We start from the raw sequence: 21,990 nt of genomic DNA on the forward strand, positions 1-21,990 counted from the left end.
CAATCCGAGTTTGCTTCTTGACTCGGTAATCTCGATCTCGTGACTTATCACTTTTCTAACTGATTTTCCCTTCCTGCTTCCTTCTCCATCAATCTTTTTCTTTTTTGGTTTCCCTTTATCATTCCCATCTCTCTCTCTCTCTCAAATAAATTGTATTTGTGAAAAAGAGCAATGAATTGGGTTTACGAACATCTTTTAGTAATATTTTTAATTTTTAAAACTAGATTATATAAAGATACTGACTCGTATAAATTTCAATGGTGGCATGTATGATGTAGATATAATAAATAAAATTTCATTATGGCATGTATGATGTGGATATTCTTTTTTTTCATCAGTAACTTGTTCATACTAAAATTTGTTGGGTAAAAGAAAATAGAAAGGAGTTCATGACTTTTATTTATGCAAGTCCGCGGAGACAGGAACGTATTCAGCCGTGGGAGATTCTGTCTTCACTGTTTGATCAGTCCATGAGGAATGTGGCTTGGGGGATATCAGGTGATTTTAACACTTATTTGTATGAATATGAGAAGCTAGGTGGTAATGGGCATAACTGGAATAGCATGAGGGAGTTTCAAAATTGTTTAAATGAATGTAGCCTGTCTGACATTGGTAATCAAGGTCCTATTTTCACTTGGCAAAGAAGAAATCTTCAGGAACGACTTGATAGGGTTTGCGCTAATGATAATTGGAACATGGTTTTCCCTAACTGTGTGGCTTTCAACTTGCCTTTTTTTGGTTCTGATCATCGACCAGTGTTATTATGGGAAGGTCAGCTTGCTATTTATCCGAGAGGGGAGCGTCCTTTCCGGTTTCTAGCATCCTGGTTAACAGAAAGAACTTTTCATGAGGTGGTTAATGGATGTTGGTCAAATAATGTAAACTGGATGCATGTTATGGAGAAGTTTTGGATTAATGCTTCGGAATGGCATAGAAATGTTTATAGGGTTACTCTGAAATGAAAGAATGATTTACATGCAAGGATTAGAGGTATTGATAGATGTCTTAGTTATCAATCCAGCCATAGCCTTGAGATGTTGCAAAAGGATCTATGGAGGGAACTAGACAAGATTTATCTTTAAGAGGAAATCATTTGGTTTCAAAGATCGAAATTGAATTGGTTTGCTCTTAGAGACAGGAACTCGTGTTTCTTTCATTCTGTGACGGTTGCCAGACGTAGGAGGAATCGCATAGATACGTTGAAAAACTCGGAGGGTGTTTGGATTGGTGATCAGTAGGTTTTAATGGAAATGGCTGTTTCTTTCTTTGAAAATCTGTACACAAAAGATCCATTACCTAAACCGGTATTTCCAGTTCGTGGCTTTTTTCAGCTATTGAAGCGCATGCTTTAGGCACTATGAGTAATATTCCAAACAGTAAGGAGATCAGAGATGTAGTCTTCTCTTTTGGTCCTTACAAGTCGCCTAAGAATGATGGACTTAATGCTCTTATCTTTCAATCTCAGTGGGATAAGGTGGGTGAGTTAGTTATTTCTTTTGTGAAAGGTGTGTTCCTTCATCCGGACAATATCAAAAAGGCTAACCAAACTTTGATTTGTCTGATTCCTAAGATTGATGTGCCTGAATCACTTAAGGATTTTAGACCTATAAGCCTTTGTAATGTTATTTACAAGACTGTAACTAAGATTGTGGCTAATAGGCTAAAATCTCATTTGGCTCTCTTGGTTATGCCCAATCAATGTGGTTTTATTAAGGGTAGAAAAAGAGCGGATAATATCATTGTGGCTCAGGAAATCATCCATTTCATGAATAGAAAGAGAGGAGGTAAGGGTTGGATGACTGTCAAAGTTGATTTAGAAAAGTCTTATGACAAGATTTCTTGGGAGTTCTTGAAAGACACGCTTGTGGATATTGGTTTGCCTGAAAATATTATTTCTCTGATCATGTGTTGTGTCTCGTCATATATAATGAATTTGTTATGGAATGGATCAACTATGACAGAATTTTCTCCCAATCAAGGTCTTCATCAGGAAGATCCTTTGTCTCCTTATCTATTCATTCTTTGCATGGAAAGACTTGCTCACTTGATTAATGTAGCAGTTCAGGAGGATGTTTGGAAGCCTATCAGATTGAATAGAAGGGGACCACTGCTTTCTCATCTATTTTTTGCAGGTGTTCTGGTGAGAAGGTTAGCAAGGAAAAAACAAAAGTCTTTTTCTCCAGAAATGTTAATCATACCCGAGTGCAGAATTTAAGCCAGTTGATGGGCTACTCTCCTACAAATGACTTAGGTAGATACTTGGGTGTTCATCTTCGTTATAGCCATGTTACAAAGAGTACGTTTGGCTATATCTTAAATCAGATGCAAGCTCGTTTGAATGCCTGGAATCAACGTACTCTTTCTTTGGCGGGAAGATCAACTTTGGCTAGTCAGTTCTTACTGCAATTCCTCAATATCCTATGCAAACTTGTATTATTCCTAGTGGTACGTGTGATCGTATTGAGAATGTAACTAGGAATTTCATTTGGGGATCAACTTCTGAACGAAGGAAAGCTCACCTGGTTTCTTGGGAGACGGTATGTTTGCCGAAGAATGTAGGGGGCTTGGTTTGCGTAAAATTAAAGAGAATAATATGGCTTTTATCATAAAGCTAGGTCACCGTATCATGACTGATCGTAATTCGCTATGGGTTCGGGTCCTTCGTAGCAAGTATAAGGTGGATGAGAGGCTCATTCCAAACATCTCGGCTTCAGCAAATGATTCTGGATTATGGAAAACTATTGTTAAGATTTGGCCTCAAACTCTAGAGAATTCTCATATCATTTTAGGTGATGGGGTTCATACGTCTTTTTGGATGGACTTGTGGGTTCCAGGATGTCCTCTACTTGTTTCTCTGGCTGTTCAATCTATTCCTCCTATTATGATTCATTGGTCTACGTCTCAATTTATAACTTGTTATGGTAATTGGGACTGGCCTTTATTCCAGCACTCACTTCCTACTTCAGTATTAGACAAGATTCGTAGTGTGCTCCCTCCTACAGTAGATCCTTCTCTGGACCGTGTTATTTGGGAAGGTAGCCAAGATGGGGGGTTTTCAGTGAAATCAGCTTATAATTATCTCATGGGTACCTCGCATTATCATCAGGATAGAATTTGGAAGGTAATTTGGGCTTGGCCTGGTCCTGAACGTATTAGACAATTCTTATGGCTTCTATACACAGGTTCTCTTTTAACTAATGTTCGTAGAGTGCATCGTCATATGGCTACAAATGTAGCGTGTCTGAGATGTCATTATAATCATGAGGATAGTTTACATGCCATTAGGGATTGTCCTGGTGCCAGGGAATTATGAGAGCATTGGGTTCCTTCTGATCATCGTAGTGATTTTTTCTCCATGGATCTTCACCTATGGATTTAGACAAATCTAGGAATAAAAGGTCTGTTTCAAAGCGATAGAACTTAGCCTTTGTATTTTGGGGTGATAGCTTGGTGTTTGTGGGGGGAAAGAAATAAGGCTATCTTTGATCACACTAGCACCTCGAAGTATGGTCTCATTAGGCGCATTACCTACACTTGTGGTAACATTCAATTGGCTAATGAAACTCTTATTAAGATTGGTCATCAGGAGCTTCGAAGAGAGGAACGTCTTATACACTGGAATTTTCCCTCTGAGGGTTATGTTAAACTTAATGTGGATTGTTCCAGCATAGACAGTGGGCAAAAGACTGCATGTGGTGGAGTTATAAGGGATGCTGCTGGGAACTGGTTAACTGGCTTTACAAAATTCCTTGGGAGTGGTACTTCTACTTCAGCGGAAATTTGGGGGTTCTTGACAGGTATGGATCTGGCTTGGCATAAGGGATTTAGGAGAGTCTTGGTGGAGGGTGACTCCAAGGTGGCTTTGGAGTTTATAAGAAAAGGGTGTGGGGTAAGTCATCCTCTTTCTTCTTTAATCATCCGAGCTCGTAGCATGCTTCAAAGGGACTAGATTATCCAGCTTAGTCATACTTATAGAGAAGGCAATTTTGTTGCTGATTGACTTGCTACTCATGCACCTCATCAGGATGGACAGCTGATTGTGCTTAATGTCCCTCCGGCGAATTGTTTGGAATTGCTTCGTAATGACTTGAGGGGAGTTAGTCTCCCAAGATTGTGCCCAATATAGGGCTTTTTTTTGTTGTTGTTTTAGTTTTCATTATATTTCAAAAAAATAAAAAAAATCATTATGTATTAAACAAATTTTATTATTTTAAGAGAAAAGTGTTTGTCATTTTAAATTACATAGAGTTGAGTGAGAGAAAGGACACAGTTTTTCATTTTTATTTATTTGGAAGTTTAAGTTAAAGGACAAAGGATTTCTTCCGTCAATCCAGATAAGTTATTTTCGGTAAATTTAAAATGACGTTGTTTTGGGACAAAAATCAAAATGTTTTTGTAATTCTAATATATTGTAGGGTTATATTAGTCTTTATCATTATAATTTTTTAATCTTATAATCTAAAATGATATCATTTTGAGTTAACGAGAGATAATTTTATATCCAGTTATCGTACAAATACTTTTGCCTAAGTTAAAATACAAGAAATGTGAGTTATTTCTTAATTTATTTAGAATAGATTATTACTTTCTATTAATCCCAAATTATTTTAGACGTAAAATTAAAATAATCACAAAAGCATTTAGATTACCTTTTTCTTCTCTTCCTGATTTTCTTTTATCTCTTCTCACCTCTCACGGTTTCATCCACCCACACACTTCACACAGATATGTATATAAAGAATAGAAGAAGAAAAACACACACACTTTGTGACTCCAATATATCGAAATGGCCTTCATTTTCGTGATATACATAACAAACGAACAATAACAACCTCAGGGGGCCCATGATATGCACGAGGCCGAGACTGGTTTCCTCTAACAAAATTAAATTACAAAAATAAGATCTATTTGTTTGTATGGTTATGATGTTGAGAAAATAAAAAAGACCTACAAAGTGGACAAGAGAATTGATTGCGATCTAGCCATTGCTCAATGCAATTGAGATGGAAGACATGGCCACATCTTCCCAGCTTGCTCACTGCATCTTCCTCTTCAAACTCTATCAAACAAATGGAGCAAATCTCCTCTCTCTGTCCACAACGCAAATCCTCAAACCTGGCCACGGGTAGGGAAGGAACTTGTGGGAACTCCATCTCCTTGGCTATACCTTTGTTGTCATAAGAGGAGAAAACCATGAGGCCCAACATGCTCCCAAGTGCCTTCTTGAGTTGCATCAATGGTATCAAAATGCATGTGTAGAACACAATGGTCAATATCCACAACCGAGACTGACAAACCACAAGACAATTCATCCTCAAATTCGGTATTTTTCCTGCAATTCCAACAGCTCAGTCTCTCTCTACGATGATTCTCTCAATCTTTTTTTGCAGGTAAGTGACTACTCTATTCCTATCAATGACAATGATGTATAACATAAGGTGTTTGTCTCTCTATATATACAGTAAGAGGAGAGATTACTTGTATTTATGTTGACACGGTCACCGACCCTATACATATATATAAAATAATGCATATCCTAGATTCTTTTCCTTGATTTTTAAGAATAACTTGTATTAGTTCTGACTTTGGTGGCTGCCAATGTGTATTTATTAGTTATTTATTATATAGGTCAGCTGCGGGTATTAATTATATATTCGAGTTTTTTATTATTATAATATGATTTTAATAAGTTATTTATGTTCGCTTTCAAAATGACATCGTTTTGGATTGAAAGATTAAAAAATTATTATGCTAAATATTATTATAACATTGAAATAAATTATAATTACAAAATGATATTATTCTAAACTCAATACAGATAACTTGTTAATGAACACTTATAATATAGTAAGCTTTGGACGGCTTATTCTATTTTGCAGGTTTTTTAGTGTGTGTTTTGCGCTGCATTACAAGGCCGGTGCGGATCCCATTTTAAGTGATCAAATTTATACTCTTCATTATTGATTGGTTTCAAGTTTCAAATCTATTATATAAAATGGCATGTAATCACTATGTGCCTAACACTATACCAGTATTTTATTGTCTATACCAGCATTGCGTGAGTATTGACTTTTATGATGCTAATTTATATTTTGACTCAAGTTCTTTAATTTTTTTTAATTTTTATGTTAGGGCAAGGTCGTTTTTCTTTTATATTCAATTAATTGGAAGGAAATAAAATGTTGAAGATATCAATCTCTTCCTATATTAATAATAAAAATTTCAATGCGTCGCATGCACTATTTATTTTTCTTTAATTCTAAAGGATGAAATCAAATTACAGGATTTACTAGTGGATAATATTTTGTGTGAAAAATATATCATGTCATAAAATCCACCAAAAATTCTTTCTGTACATTCCAACAATGGCGAGCCTGGGAATGCATTATAATGCGGGTCTTTGTATATGTCTATATTTAAAAAATGGAATTTATGAATCTTATGTCACGTTATAAAGCTTGTATCATGTTACACAATACAAGTAGAGTCCCCTCAATTTATATATATAAATAAAGTAATACAGATTTGTGACCACGAATGAACAATTTAATTTCCGGTAACATGACCAAATAATTTTCCTTAGAAAATTGAACCGAGTAAATCCGTTAATTAATAAGACCGTAAAGTGATTAGAAATTCATTTAAATATTATGCGCTTCAATCACGATTTATAATGATTTAATTATAAATTTAATCGGTTAAATTAATTGAATCATAATTAATATACAAAATCATAGGAAGAAGAGTTGTATAAAGTGGATATATCTGAATAAGAACATTATTATTGCCGGCCAAATCCCCCTACTGTGTACCGTAGGGTGGGGTTTATCATAATTAAACAATATAAGCATAAATAGCCGGTGTGGTGTGGTGCGGTGTGGTGCTTTGCTTCGGTTTCGTTGATAAGCATTAAGCAATAACCGACCGCGTGTCGTACGCACAACAGGCGCAGCAGCTGGCGGAGGAGGAAATGAAGCCCATCTTTTTGTAAGTTTTGGGTCAAGGGAAGCCCATCATATCCTCTTTTTCTAAGTTTTGTGTTATTTTAGTACTCTTGAGTCTTGATTCGATGTACGGCCCATAATATTGTGTCACCAACATCTTACAATCTTAAAATAGTTGTAGATATCAAATGATGGTAGTTCAGTTGGCGTATTGAAGCTAAGCGAGCAGGTGAGAGTGAGAGCATGTGTTTGATTCTCTCCAATATTACCTTTGGGAGGAGTTTAAAGTCTTAATCTGTACCCGCTCCAAATCAGACTAGTCGCGAAGCGATGAATCGATTGAAATATTTAAAATAGAGGTAGATAACACATAATAGAATTGCTTGCCCTTACTCTAGCTTTTCATTTTTAATGGATAACTCCATTGGTCAACTCCAGCTGATTTTTTTACTTTTTTGACTGAGAAGGGTGGGTGAGACCAAAATAAGAGAACAAAAAAATCTCTTACTTTGCTTTTTATAATCTCTTACTTTGTTTTACTTTGGTAGCTGAGAATTTAGTAAGAAGGTTAAAGAATGACTTGATTGAGAGTACTTATATATATAATAAAAAAGAAACATAACACAAACAATATATTTATACATGTTGTTAAATTAAATTTAAAATATTATATAATAAAACATATTAAATCAAAACAGTTAAGTGGAAAAAAAAAATTGAGCACTTAAAATCTTTCCCTTTTTATCTATATTGGAAAATTGAACCGCCAATGTTAACCTTATACCTAAGTTGAACAATTACTTTAAGTTTAAATTTATAACTTCATACAAATTATCTAGGTTCTTCACACTTTGATTTTTTTGTGTTTAAATTTGTGATGTGTGAACTCGAATTGATATCCATAACCAAAAATGATAAAACCGCTCTCTTCGATATTAAGGCGGAGTGCTCTCCCGTCATCCCTACCCTTTGAGTTGAATTAACAAAGCATTAAAAGGGGTTGGAGTAGCAAATTGGCCATCTTAAAATTTTACCGAACTCCTATTTTGACAATCATATTTTATCAACTTCAAACTATTTTTGTGTTGTAAAATGTGCACATTCAAACTATAATGGATAATCCATAACAAGTTGATGCCGTATACGAAAGCCAGAGGCGGCTAGGCAATATTTATCTATCTAGCATGCTATTCACATATGAGATAGCGAGTAAGACTTTGCATGCCATTCACATATGAGACAGCGAGAAAGACTTTTACACCGATATATATATATAACTTATCGGTTTTGAAATTGTTTGATATAATTACATGAATCAATAAATATAAGAAGATAAATAAATAGAATGATATAATTTTAGACTGGTTGAAGATAAATATATCTCAAACAACTTGAATCAATAAATATAAGAAAATAAATAAATAAATAAAATGATATGATTTTGGACTGGTTAAAGATAATATATCTCAAACAACTTGAATCAATAAATATAAGAAAATAAATAAAACCAGTGTTATTAGACCCGACCCGGGCATCGACCCGGTCGGGGTACTGGGTCACTGGTCGGACCAGTGGGTCACTGGTCGAACCGGTTGACCCGGATATCTATAAATATATATAAATATAAATATATAAATTTAAAATATTCTCTATATCTAAAAGAGATAAGCAAGATTCATTAAATAAGCTCAAAAATTATCCTATCACACTATTACAAGTTCATACTTAATTAGTAAATTGCACAAAATAAGAACAAATGAATGAAACTACGTGCTATCACTATGCCCATGGTGCCAAAGTTGTGTCAATTAGCACTCTTTCTCTACCAAACTCATTTAAATCTTGACCAACATTTTGGTATGTAATTCCCACGCTGTGTGCAGTCTACACCATACATACTTCACACAAATCAAGGAAAAATATACTTGGAACCAAAAAATAAAAAAATAGCAATGACTCGATGAGATAAATGTTGAAAAAGATACATTTCCGAAGAGAGAAGAACAACCAAGGTCCTCTTGAGGGTTTCCTTGTGACTCGATGAAGTAGTGGACGGACCTGTGAAAATGACCAACGATGAATTTTATGTTTTTTTACGTTTATGGCTATGTTCTTTTTAGGGATTTCGCTGGTGAGAAGACAGACCCGTGTTCTTTTTAGGGAGTTAATTTTTTTTTTTTAATATAAGCATTTGACCCGCACCGGTTTACAAGACCCGGAGGGTCAACGGGTTCCGTAAAAACCCGGCCGGGTCATCCGGGTTATACTGGGCTGATTGCATGACCGGTCCAAAGTGCAACCCAAACCGGTTACCCCACCGGGTCACCGGGTCCCGGGTCAACCCGGCCGGGTCGGGCCGGGTTTGACAACACTGAATAAAACGATATAATTTTGACTGTTGAATAGAAATATATCTCAAACAACTTGAATCAATAAATATAAGAAAATAAATAAATAAAATGATATAATTTTGGACTGGTTAAAGATAAATATATCTCAAACAACTTGAAAAATATTTCATATATATGGGAATAACATCTGTCATTTTAAAGGATATAAGCTTATATCATTTTAAATCTTAACCGTTGATTTTCGTCTATCAACGATTATAATTTATTGGATCAAAATTATTAATTAATTAATAATAAATTTGGCCCATTAAGTTTGACCCAATAAATTATAACCATTGATGAATGGAAATCAACGGTTAGGATCTAAAATGATGTAAGCTTATATCTTTTAAAAGGATAGATATTTTTTCCTCTATATATATATATATATATATATATATATATATATATATATGGCTTATCATTTCTTAAACTGCTTGAGATAATTTTATCTTCGCTCACTAAATCATAACCGTACAAAAATAGATCAATAGTGATAAAAGAAGAGAGAGAAAAAGAGAATCATAACCATTCAAAGGAGAATCAATAAATATAAAAAATAAATAGATAAAAACGATGTAATTTTGAGTTAATCGGAGATAAATATATATCAAGTAACTTGAGAAATATTTTTCTTATATATATATAATCATGTATTTAAGTATATTTATAATTTTTTTAATAGAAATTATGATAAAATCATTCAATTAAACCAATCATCTACAGGTTAAATCAATAACCTAATATCTCATCGGATCAATAATTGGGTGGAGTTTAATATAATAGTATATAAAAAGATGCAGGACACTTACCTATATAAATGTTCAGCAGTTGTGTTGTGTACTGCTTTCCCTCCCTCTTATTTCGGTGCTTTATCTCTTTCTCTACCAAACAACAATGTCTGCGTCGCAAGCAAGCCTTCTCCTTCAGAAGCAACTCAGAGGTTAATACCAAAATCCAACCTTGTTACTCTTTTTTACTTTATTTCCTCAATTAGGGTTTTTGTTTCTGGGTTGATCAATCCATGACATGATTGTTATTCACAGATCTTTGTAAAGCCCCGGTAGATGGCTTCTCTGCGGGTTTGGTTGATGACACCAATGTATTCGAATGGAGGGTCACCATTATTGGGCCACCTGATACTCTCTAGTGAGTTATTTTATGGTTTTGTAATTCTATGTCTACACTCTTTTCTTTATTCCTTATCATTTTAACTTTATCTACCTTTCTAAGTTTTTGTATATTGATTTTTGGGATTCCTACATCATTAGAATACATTTCATGGTAATTGTTGTTCAATTTTGGATTTGCATTTGAGGCCCCCAATGACTTATGCTGTCATATTGTCTCTCAATGATACCTTATTAGAGTAATCATGGATACCAACTGGAGTCATAAAGACTCTGTATAGTTTAGTCCTCTAAATTCTAATGGTATGATTTGGTTGTCCTGCAGTCTTTTTGCTTCTTTAAATAACTGATTTTGGAAATTGAGGCTTGGTCTACTGTGTTCTGGACAAATTTATGCTTATTTCTTTTGTAAAATTATCTTATATTTTGTGAGATATATAGGTAAAACTTTCATATTTGAATCATGAGGGAATAATGTCTTTGTGTCTTTCCATCTGATCGTAATGTCTGCAGTGATGGAGGTTTCTTCTGTGCCATCATGAGCTTTCCCTCTGACTATCCTCAGAGACCACCAACTGTCAGATTTACCTCAGAGATGTGGCATCCTAATGGTGATTAGATGCACCCAATACTATCGTAAAAAATAAAAATAAAAAATCTTTATGTTCTTAATTGATCTAACTTTGCTTTATTCTCGGCAAACTATAGTTTACCCCGATGGAAGAGTCTGCATTTCAATTCTTCACCCCCCTGGTGATGATCCAAATGGCTATGAACAATCGAGCGAGCGCTGGATGCCTGTCCATACGGTATGTCTTAGATGGTCAAAACTGTCTTCTTTTGGCTCACCCCGATGATATGATGGTCATAATAATTTTGCTTTGTGTAGTTGAGCTTGAATGATTATTGATGGCATAAGGTAGTGGATGAAGAGTTTATTTTTTATTTGAAGTATTTGCGAGTCTTTGTAGTATAGTTTAACTATTTGAACTTGCTAGATAAAAGAAGTTTTCTGGGCTTTCTTATCATGGTTTTCCGTGTTCAGCATTCATGGTGTAGTTTCTATATGATTGTTTTGTGAGAAATTACATCTAGTTCAGGGTTTCAAGTGCTGGATAAGTTTGCCTCTTATTACATCAAAGTATAGTTTCCCACCTGTGGATTAAGATGAACTGTACAAGTATGTAATCGATACTTTTAAATATGATTAATATTTCCTTTTTAACTTATGATCTGAGTCCATTTTCAAAATCCAATGAATGATATATTTAGGAAATGTTAAGTTGTAGAGTTTTTTTCTTTTTCTTTTTGGGTTTCCCAAGGGTGTCTTCACTCATTTGGATGAAACTAATCCCCTTCGTGGGGTAGAGCGTGAAGATTTTTGCCGCTAGCACCAATTTGTTTTGTCTAGCATTCAAACTAGAGACCTTTTAGCCCCAACAGTCTGCTCCTTGGGCACAACTCCTTTACCAGTTATACCACCACCCCTTGAGGTTGTAAGTTTTTTTTCAAGCCGTTGAGGAAATTTTATTAAAAATAATAATAATAATAAAACAAATAGAGAAGATATTCACTTGACATCTTTTTCATTCTCCTTTTTCTTGAAAAATAAATTCTATTGACCTATTGCAAAACTGGTCTTATTTATTTTCTATAAATTTGAAAATCTGGTTATACAATTTCTGGTTCCACCTCACTTCTATTGAATGGGAAAAGAGATTTAGTACGATAGCCTTTATAGTACTTGGTTGGGTTAATTTTATTCCCTGTATTACTAAATTAATCCTAGAATGCAGTCCTTACAATAAGACAGTAACATAGTAGCTTAGAACAGAATTTGTTTTTTTAATTTTAACCAAGTTGTCTTAAGAATTATTTTTTAATGCTGAAGTATCATTCATCACCTAATAATATGTTTCTGGAGCCTTTGAAGTTAGCTTGTTGGATCTTGGACTTGGAGTACGCCAACAACTACTATGTGGTGGATATTTTCTATATATTATTAATGCTAGACTAAAAGTACATGATAAAAAGGCCTCTGTTAGCCGTTCAATTGGTAGGAATAGGGGAGAAGCAGCAAGAGTAGTGAGGTTTGATCTTCACGGATGCTCTCGATCCCAATTTCCCTTCCTCTATCCCCAACCCCTCCCCTGGCCCCCTCCAAACCAGGCACACGGTTGGTCCCAGGCCTTGGCCAAAAAAAAAGGTACTTGATAAGAAGAGAGAAGAGAACTACAGAGGACTCTTTTAAATGTTTTCTGCATCATGGGACTTTTATTTCAAGTATATAACTGTGTTAACGTGATCAAGATTGAGTTTATTATGCTGATTGTATATGTCTGTTGTTTGCAGCCTTCAAAAGATTATCTCTTAGACGTGGTTTCTTATTTTTTATCTTTCATTAACTTTCTCTACACAATGCATTTTCTTATATTTGGTTAGACTGGATTACTTCTACCTTTGTCTTCGTTCCCTCCTTTTCATCACTTTTCATAGTCAACGACGTGAGTAATAACCCTATCCTGATGTGCAGGTTGAGAGCATAGTTTTGAGTATCATATCAATGCTTTCAAGCCCTAACGACGAGTCTCCTGCAAACGTAGAAGCTGCAGTATGTGTTAATATGAATTGTTTAATATTAAATTTGTTACCTTCTGTACCCAAAAAAACAATGTTACCTTTGCGATAATTTTTTGATAACCTGAACAGTAATGGCTAGAAACTAGGTGCTCTTTTTATATATTTTTAATTCGGGGAGAGGATTAGATCAGCTGAAATATAAATTGTTCTTTTCATGTACATATTATAAAGCAACACGTATCTGTTTCTTGTTGGTTTGCTGATATCTTCTTATCTTCTTACTCTGTACACACAGAAAGAATGGAGAGAAAAAAGGGATGAATTCAGAAGGAAAGTCGGTCGCTGTGTTAGGAAGTCTCAAGAAATGTTGTAACTCCTTAACATAATTATTTATTGAAGTATCTAATTTCTTATTTCTCATTTTGTCAAGGGAGGTTTTCGGGGTTTTGGTATTTGTCACACTGATTAGAATGCTCTTTTAAAACCTGTTCACTCTTATCAACTAAAAGAAAATTTTAGTTTGTATATGTATATTTCAAATTGTTCATGAACTTGTGTAAGAATGGTGGCTTGAATATGCTTTTATAGTTTTATTTACTGCAATGTTATTTGATTTTACTATTTTATATGACTGTTCATAATCTACGAATTTGTTAATAAGTTTATTTATGGCATGATAGTTTTGTTGGATGGAGCTGCAACTTTTTTCCTTCTACGTTTTATTCATTTATTTTTGGATTGTTGTTTGCCTTCATTATTCCATAGTGGTTTAGAAAAAAAAGGGCCTGGTTTTGGAGTCCTCTTTTATTTGAAACAGTTTAGATCCACATCTCAATTTCCCACCGCTCTTCATTCGGCACTTTGACATTTCACTTCTCTTTTAATTTTTTAATTGTGGCAAGTAATTAAGGTAGAGTGGCTCCTATTTAAAGCCATTTGCTTAATATTAACCATTTACATAAACCTCTTCAACTAACCTCAAACATGATAAATTCAATGACATCAAATTATATCAATTTTTATTTTATGATATCCTTCTTAAAAAAAGTAAACAGGTGCATCAAATGATAAAAGCCTCGAAAGTCCCATTCCTGAAATTGCTGAGGTGTTTGGAAATGGTTGAATAGAGGATCACTATGACTAAAGCTCTCGGTAAATTTACCTCTATATATATATATATATATATATATATATGATAAAAGTGTTTATCATTTTAAATGACATAAAATTATGTCATTTTAAGAGAGAAATAGACATAGAATAAATTTTTTTATTTAAATTTTAAATTAAAAAATCACTCACTTTCTTTCTTCCATGATTTTTATTTTCTGTGTTTATCTCTCTCCTAACATGACATAATTTACGTCATTTAAAATGACAAACACCAAGTCTATATATATATATATATATATATATATATATATATATAAAAAAATTTAACTTCGAAGATAATATAATTTTTTAATCATAAAAATTATTTATTCAGCTTACATTAGACGTAAACATGTAAAATATATGTTTTCACTTATTCATTTTAATGATAAACTTGCTTAAAAGAGTTTTTCCTTTCCACTAAAATAATATTGGGGAGAGTGATAGAATCATATGAAAGGAACATTTGAACAACGGCCCCACTTATAAATGCATATTTCCGTTTGTTGACATGCCAACAAAAGTCAAAGGAGTTTGTTCTGTTCGGAATAGAAATAATCTAACCCAGAGTTAGTTTGAGAAAAAGTTCATTTTAAAACGAGTTTGTTTAAGTAAATAAAAAAAAGGAGTTTGTTGGCTATAAAAAAAGAAAAAAAGAGTTTGTTCCTAGACGTGTAAAATGAGTTTATTTTAAACATTTAACGAGTTAATATTATGAGGAATTTTATTACATTAAGTGGAAATATATTTTTATTAATTTACTTTGAATCCATTTAAAAAAAAAACTCTTAAGTTGGCATGAATGCATGTACGATAAATGATAACAATGCTTTGTCAAACAACTCGATGAAAAACTCAGCCAATCCGACACTATCACGTGTGTTAAGTTCCTTACTAGGCATCCCCGCCTAGATGGTTGTGTGAACAAATATGCATAGACACACAATCATAACTCTTTACAAGAGGATAAGAATGCCGACAGGCAGAGGTAAAAAGCAATAGCACTTCACATTTCACAATTTGGGGTGATACAACTTTAAATAAATAAAAAGGTTAAAAGCTCATATAAAATGACTGTTATTACTTTATATAAAAATTCAAAAAAATATTATTATTATTATAGGGGTGTCCGAAAAAGTTGTCCCTCTAAGATGCAAATTTAACGAATTAAGAAAAAAGTGGAAAGAAAAGAAGAAGAAAAAGAAGGAACCTCGCAACCATGCCTTGCCTGTTGCACGCTTTCTGTCTCGAACAACTTTTATCGAACACATATCGAGCTCTCTCTCTCTCTCTCTCTTGACTCATGGAACTCTTGCTCTCGTCCGTGACTCCTTCATCATGAAACCCTTTCATTTCACCAAAACAACCAATAAAGAAAATCAAAATTAGCAAGAGTACTGTTATTCCACATGATTTATCATCTTGGTGCTTACAAATCGAACGGCCATGCGATCCCCTCAGGCCATCCGCAACGGAGGCGATAACCGTTCACCGACGGCGCAACCTCGTTTCCACTCCACGGTGGCCGAACACAAACTGCGTCGTTTCAATTCCCTCATCCTCATCTTCCGCCTCACCACCTTCTCGTTCTCCCTCACCTCCTCCGTCTTCATGGTCACCAACACTCGCGGCACCGATTCTCCACGCTGGTACAACTACGACACCTTCAGGTACTCAATTTCCTCTTTTATCATTCGAGCATAGCCAAATCCATATTGAAAAATTAAGAAATAAATAATTACCGTGAATCCGTTCAGATTCGTTCTAGCTGCAAATAGTATAGTGGCGGTGTACTCTCTGTTCGAAATGGGCGCGTCCGTGTGGGAAATTTCCAGAGGCGCAACAATCTTCCCCGAAGTGCTGCAAGTCTGGTTCGACTTCGGCCACGACCAGGTCTCGAACAATAATTTCCTCTCTCTCTCTCTCTCTCTCTCTCTCTCTCTCTCTCTCTCTCTCCTGTGAGTGTGGGGACTGATCTTGTGTGGTGCTGGTGCAGGTGTTCGCGTACCTGCTTTTGTCGGCGAGCGCGGCGGGGACGTCCATGGCGAGGACGGTGAGGGATATGGACACGTGTACGGCCAGCAATGCGTTCTGCGTGCAATCGGACATAGCTATAGCGTTGGGGTACGTGGCGTTTCTGTTCCTAGGGTTCACCTCGCTGCTCTCGGGCTTTCGCGTCGTCTGTTTCATTATCAACGGTTCCCGATTTCATCTCTGAGTTGATCTGGGATTTGGCGTGGGAACGACGTCGTCGCTGTGCACAGGTCAGGGAGTGAAAGAGGAACGTTGGTGGGGTGGGGTGGGGTCGGGGCATTTTTTTCTCTGTGCTCCAAATATGCCGTGATTTGGACTGACATGGTTGAAAGAAGTTGAAGACGTGAAAATAGTGATTAAAATGTCATTTTTTGGAAAAAAATTTACCCGAATATCATGGGAAGAGTACTTTTTATCATAATATTGTCACGTGTGACGTAATTCGTTACCAACTTGCAGCGAATTACATTTGTCAATGATTTATGACACGTGGCATATTTTACAGTTGTCATAATTCGTTACAGGTGGTAGCGAATTTAGTTTGCAATATGATCACGAAATTCACTATTTATAACACATGACAGTCTGATAAAAAATACTATTCACATTACATCGGGATAAAAAATGACATTTTGATCAGTATTCCGAAAATATGCGCCTGATATTAATTTTTGAACCCACACATGTACCCCGCATTCGTATTAATTCCATTGATTTTCCAACTTAATTCATTTTGTTTCAAATTATTTACTAAATACTAAAACTCATGGCATGTTCGGGTAAAAATTTAAGTTGTGCTTGAATTAGTTTATTTGAAAAAATATTAAATGTTTCTTTTAAATTTTCAAAGTAAATTAAAATAAGCATAAGTATAGGGAGTTTGTCTTAAAAATTGTTTCATTTTTATTATAATTTATTTTGAAAATAAAACAAGTCAATTCAAACTTTAAAATTTAAATACATATCCAGTTTATAAGAATAAAATTTATTTTTTTATTACAAAATGTTTTAAGGTAAAAGTAATTTCTTTTCAGTTGAAAGCTAAAATAAATTATCGATTTTAATGAAGATGTAAAGTGAGATTAAAGTTGCATGCAAACAGAAAATCCTGTATTCGAACAAAATGTTAACTAAGTGAGTTACTTCTCATCCGAATATATTTTTATTGTAAGAACTAAGAACATTGTCATCTTTAAATCCTAATAAAGGATTTCATAAAAACAAAATAAAATTTGAAAGTCATGTATACAAAATTAATGAGGAAAAATCATGTATGCAGTATACTTGTGAATTTGAAAAATAATCAACTATACTTTTATTACAAAAAAATAAAAAAATTAGAAAAGGTAATTTCTAGTAGCGTATTATGGAAAGCGAATGCGGCCGAAATGACCTTGAGCATTTACACTTGCATTGTTTTGTGGGCTGAACATATTGTTAATACAAGTGGCCTTGATTTTATAGTAGTTTATTGTAGTTAGCAGTTAGCACTTAAGAAGCATGAACAAGGCATTTTTTAAGAAAAATGTGTTCCAGACACGTTAAATATCTACATGTTCCGACAAAGTGTTTGATATTGATCCGGATAAAATATAGGCTCATTAGAGGCCCAATGACACACGTGAAAGCCCAATCTCGTTTAGGGTTCAAAGCAAAGCGCGATGGACAACATCGCGCACAAGACGCGATGCCCTCATCGCACACAAGACGCGATGCCCTCATCGCGCAAGACAAGACGTGATACCCTCATCATGGATAAAACCGCCCTTAAAGAAATTAACTTAAGACCCAATGCAATCCCACCACGCCTTTATACCAATAAGCGAAAGACAGCTCCAGCTTGTTGCGACTCTATGGCTTGACATTAAGAAGATAAGGCTACCCAGGCTCTAGCACTGACCTGCAGCCCAAGCCTGGCCACTCAGAGGCCAAGTCGCCTTGCTAAGGCGGCATCATAACCTCTATATATGCAAAGGGTACAACACCAAGGTACGATCATCCTTTACATTAATAACATACAAACCCCTGCCTCTGATACTGACTTAAGCATCGAAGTGTCTTCGCAGGTACCCCATTCGGATTCATCTCACTACAACAAAGGACGGAGTCATAGTAAGATCCAACTCTGATTCAAGGCCCAAGACTAAGAACAACAATCCATATCTCAACCGTGTGTGATTAGGCTCGATTTATAATAGCCAGCCCATATTGTATTTGGTCTGATCAGATATGTTGCCAATATTTTGGGACATGTTGATTATTCCAACATACAATTTTGACCGTGTCCAACACGGTCAGTCATGAGACAGGAATGTAAAATTTTCAAAAAAATTATAAAACTAAAATAATTCTAAAATAAAATCAAAAGTTTAAGAACGAACGTGACAGTCTTGCTAGCGGCTCAAGAGATGGCCCCGACAGAGAATAGAGCGACATCTCCAAGAACAAACACCATGACGTCTCAGGTAAAGGAACCATAAATCTATGGAGAATGAAGCTGCAATTGGATCCCATTGAAAACCAAACCTTTTATCATTCTGATGGAAAGGCCTCTGATCTCTTACTTTTCACTACCTAATTCGCATGGAGCATCAATAATTTTAACCTTCAGAACAAGGGGGTGTATCGACCCGGTCCAATTCAAAGCCCAATTACCTAAAGCTCCAAGTTAGCCTAGCCCATGATAGACAAGAAACAACCTAAAGGCACGATGACCAGTAAGGGTGTTAATGGGCCGGGTCAGGCCGAGCTTTGGTCTTGAAAGTCTAAATTTATTTAAATGTATCAGACTGGCCTAGTCTGTAACCTGTTACGAATATAATTATCGGTAGTAGTCTGACTTATTTACAAAAAACAAAAGCTTGACTTAATCTGTTAGCCTGTTAAAAAAAATAAGATAACAAAAATGATAATGGACCACAAAGAGAAAGTAAATATTAGGTTAGGTTTAATAAATGAGTAGTATAAAAATATAAAAGAATTAGTATATCAGACCAGTCTGATAGGCTTTGAGGCTGAGCTTTGGAATTGGAATGTTTTTTTACACAAGTCCAAGTCTATATCCAACAACTAAAATAGATGAGTCAAACCAGGCCCACATAAGCCAAGCCAAAGGCCCGTAGCACTTTTAACACCCCTAGTGACTTATGTTTGTGGCCTAATATAATAAAATTATTTTATATTAATAATTTTAAAATATAATAATTATAAAATATAGAAAATTTGTATAGTAAAATAAAAATATTAAATAGGTATTGTATTATTTTCTTTGAATTAAATAAAATAAAATAATTAAAAATAGATAATATATTGTATTTTCAAACTATGAAAATAGTTATTTTTTTGATATATAATTAACTTAGCTTAATTTGTGTGTAAAACAATTTATAAGTACAATGTAATTTACTTATTATAGGCTGTTATATGTATTAAACGTAAACTATATTATATTTATTAAAAATATTATTTAATATCAAAACGTGTCATAAAATATCGAAGTCTAATATTTTTTAGAATTAACGTGTCACCATATCATGTCGTGTTCGATGTCCTATGTCAGTGTGAGTGCAACATAGCTTAACACTACAAAGTGACTGCATCATAATTGATTAGCTTTCTCTCTCTAGTTAAACGAATTGGGAAGGAACTTATTCACCTTTTGACTCAACCAAAATATAAATATCAATTAACCAACAAATCCAGACATAATTGGTAGACAGTAGGTCCTTTAAGTATGTTGATAGAAATTCGATTCTTGGCCGGGTGTATAAAAAATGCTTTGATAAAAGTAAAATTCACTTCAGTAATCTCTACGCCTCCAGAAAATTAGTCTTCGACTGTCAATTGGAATTACTCTGAATTATATTCAAATATCAATTAGATAGGTAAAAATTATTTATGCATCTAACATAGTCATTATGCCTTGATGTAAGGTTTATAAATTATTTTAATAGAACAACTATTTGAAAATAGTGAAAGTATTGATATTATATCAACCAAATTTATAAGTTTATTGATAAAATTTACACAGAAACATTATATATATCATAATTTTTATTACTAGTGCATATCTTTAACATTATCTATCCATGATTTCCAAATTGCAAGGTAAATTTTTTTTTTTTGGATACAATAGCAAGGTAAAATCTTAATTGCAGTACCCAGCTCCTATATACGTGGACTACTAGAAATTTGTTATATCTAAATGAATTACTGACGATTATGTGTCACTTCTCCATCCAACACGACAACTGCTGATACAAATATGACAGAACAAATACAATTTTTGATCAAAACTAAAGATAAAGACATTGATCTTCAAAAAAAAAAAAAAAGATAAAGACATTGTATCTTTGATCACTGTTAATTGTCAACTTCGCATATTTACAATCACTACAAAAGAGACACTTTGACTTCATTGTATCATATTCTCCAAGTCACTAATTAGCGGTCTTTTAAAATCTGGATCGGACTGTTTAGGTTGATCTGAATTTCGATAATTCAGTGAGGGCATGGTTTGAATTGTCTGTTGGATCGATTATGTAATTGAATCGGTTTTGACCATTTGATTCGCCCGAGTCTCGATGATTTGTGAGTTAGATGGAATCCAACAGGTCAAGCTATTTTCTTTCTTAAATTGATTTTTTAAAAATTGGATAAAATATTCCACTTTTCAGTCTATAAGAATAAGTAGTGTTATCACTTATCACTAGACTACCCTCAATTGTTAGTCAAAATACATCTTATAATATATTCATTATATAATTTAATATAAATTTAATTAAATCGGTTGAACCAGTGACTCTCCAGTTGAACTATTGATCTAGTGACCTAATACTTCGACCGAGTCGATAATCGAACCAAATTTTAAAATATTGCTAATTAGTGTTAATATATTAATATTAGGAAATATTGTTTGTCATGTTATATAAGATAATTTTTTATTTTATTTTTAAGTTCCATTCACTTTTTTATATTTACATAATGAGAAACAATATCCCCTTAATATTATGATGCTTTCGGAAGAAACTGACCGTTTGCAGTTGCAAACACCACTCAACATTATACAGGATTTTTATTTTTCCAATTTAATATTTTCCCTTAAAATAAATATTTATTACACATTATTTTCTCTATAATAAGAAATTAAGAATTGAATCTTGTTCAAAGATTATGACCAAAGCTTATATTATACACAATTAAAATAATGAAAAATCCTTGGAAACCCTCAAGAGCCAATGAAATGTACCTCCTCTTCGAAGGGGGATTAGTCTTACCCTTTCTCTTATAAGGAAGTCCAATACATCTGTTATTTCAATGAGGAGCTAGTCTTAAGGTCATATTCCGAAAACAAGATGGCCAGAGAAAATTGTGTGGAGATACTTCCTAGTATCTACTAAAATAATAAAAATAATAATAATGTAAAAATGAACAAAAATTAATTAAATTCATGATAACGTGAGTAATAAAAATAACGTATATTGAATAATGATAAGTAAAATTAAATTAGATCACATCAGGATCATCACTATCCCCAAAAGGGTCAAAAGCCTCAGCATTATTCATGATCACACTCCAAAAACCTAGCATATTGAGTCAGTCAAGCTCATCTCCCACTGACAACCTCAGGTAAGACATGACAATGTCAACCGAAAATTCAGCATTGGCCACCAAACCTTTGATAAGGATGGTCAGCGTTCAAGATATTTCAAGCCCACCTTTTTGATCATTGCAACTGAGCGATCCCCATATAAGAGTAAC

At 34.1% G+C, this 21,990-nt stretch overlaps 4 protein-coding genes and 1 long non-coding RNA gene across 6 annotated transcripts; 4 read left to right on the plus strand and 1 right to left on the minus strand.

The window, feature by feature from the left end:
- The first annotated feature begins 470 nt into the window (after positions 1-470).
- Positions 471-962, plus strand: LOC133306438 (uncharacterized). The gene has a single exon (XM_061506757.1). The coding sequence runs from the start codon at positions 471-473 to the stop codon at positions 960-962; it is 492 nt and encodes a 163-aa protein (XP_061362741.1).
- Positions 963-1,357: 395 nt separating this feature from the next.
- LOC133306440 (uncharacterized) lies at positions 1,358-3,313 on the plus strand. Its single transcript, XM_061506758.1, has 3 exons — positions 1,358-1,874; positions 1,962-2,140; positions 2,510-3,313. Exons 1-3 carry the CDS (start codon positions 1,358-1,360, stop codon positions 3,311-3,313), a joined length of 1,500 nt encoding a protein of 499 aa, XP_061362742.1.
- Positions 3,314-10,170: 6,857 nt separating this feature from the next.
- Positions 10,171-13,619, plus strand: LOC133306447 (ubiquitin-conjugating enzyme E2 7-like). 2 transcript variants are annotated; one of them, XM_061506769.1, is made up of 6 exons: positions 10,171-10,277; positions 10,381-10,483; positions 10,978-11,075; positions 11,173-11,273; positions 12,998-13,075; positions 13,340-13,619. In XM_061506769.1, the coding sequence occupies exons 1-6, from the start codon at positions 10,232-10,234 to the stop codon at positions 13,415-13,417; spliced, it is 504 nt and encodes a 167-aa protein (XP_061362753.1). In that variant the 5' UTR covers positions 10,171-10,231; the 3' UTR covers positions 13,418-13,619. The 2 variants fall into 2 exon arrangements, with proteins under 2 accessions (XP_061362753.1, XP_061362752.1); XM_061506768.1 differs by having other exon boundaries at positions 13,344-13,619.
- Positions 13,620-15,405: 1,786 nt separating this feature from the next.
- LOC133306458 (uncharacterized) lies at positions 15,406-16,079 on the minus strand. Its single transcript, XR_009750898.1, has 3 exons — positions 15,939-16,079; positions 15,630-15,851; positions 15,406-15,542 (listed from the first exon to the last, which is right to left on the minus strand). It is a non-coding gene; the product is annotated as an uncharacterized LOC133306458 (long non-coding RNA).
- On the plus strand, positions 15,643-16,475 carry LOC133306457 (CASP-like protein 4C2). Its single transcript, XM_061506783.1, has 3 exons — positions 15,643-15,866; positions 15,954-16,089; positions 16,193-16,475. The coding sequence occupies exons 1-3, from the start codon at positions 15,643-15,645 to the stop codon at positions 16,412-16,414; spliced, it is 582 nt and encodes a 193-aa protein (XP_061362767.1). The 3' UTR covers positions 16,415-16,475.
- Positions 16,476-21,990: the final 5,515 nt, after the last annotated feature.

The sequence above is a fragment of the Gastrolobium bilobum genome, unplaced genomic scaffold (genome assembly GCF_033153095.1).
Source record: "Gastrolobium bilobum isolate Gb01-03AN ecotype WA unplaced genomic scaffold, APGP_CSIRO_Gbil_v1 utg7194, whole genome shotgun sequence".
In the NCBI taxonomy this organism is placed as follows: Eukaryota; Viridiplantae; Streptophyta; class Magnoliopsida; order Fabales; family Fabaceae; genus Gastrolobium; species Gastrolobium bilobum.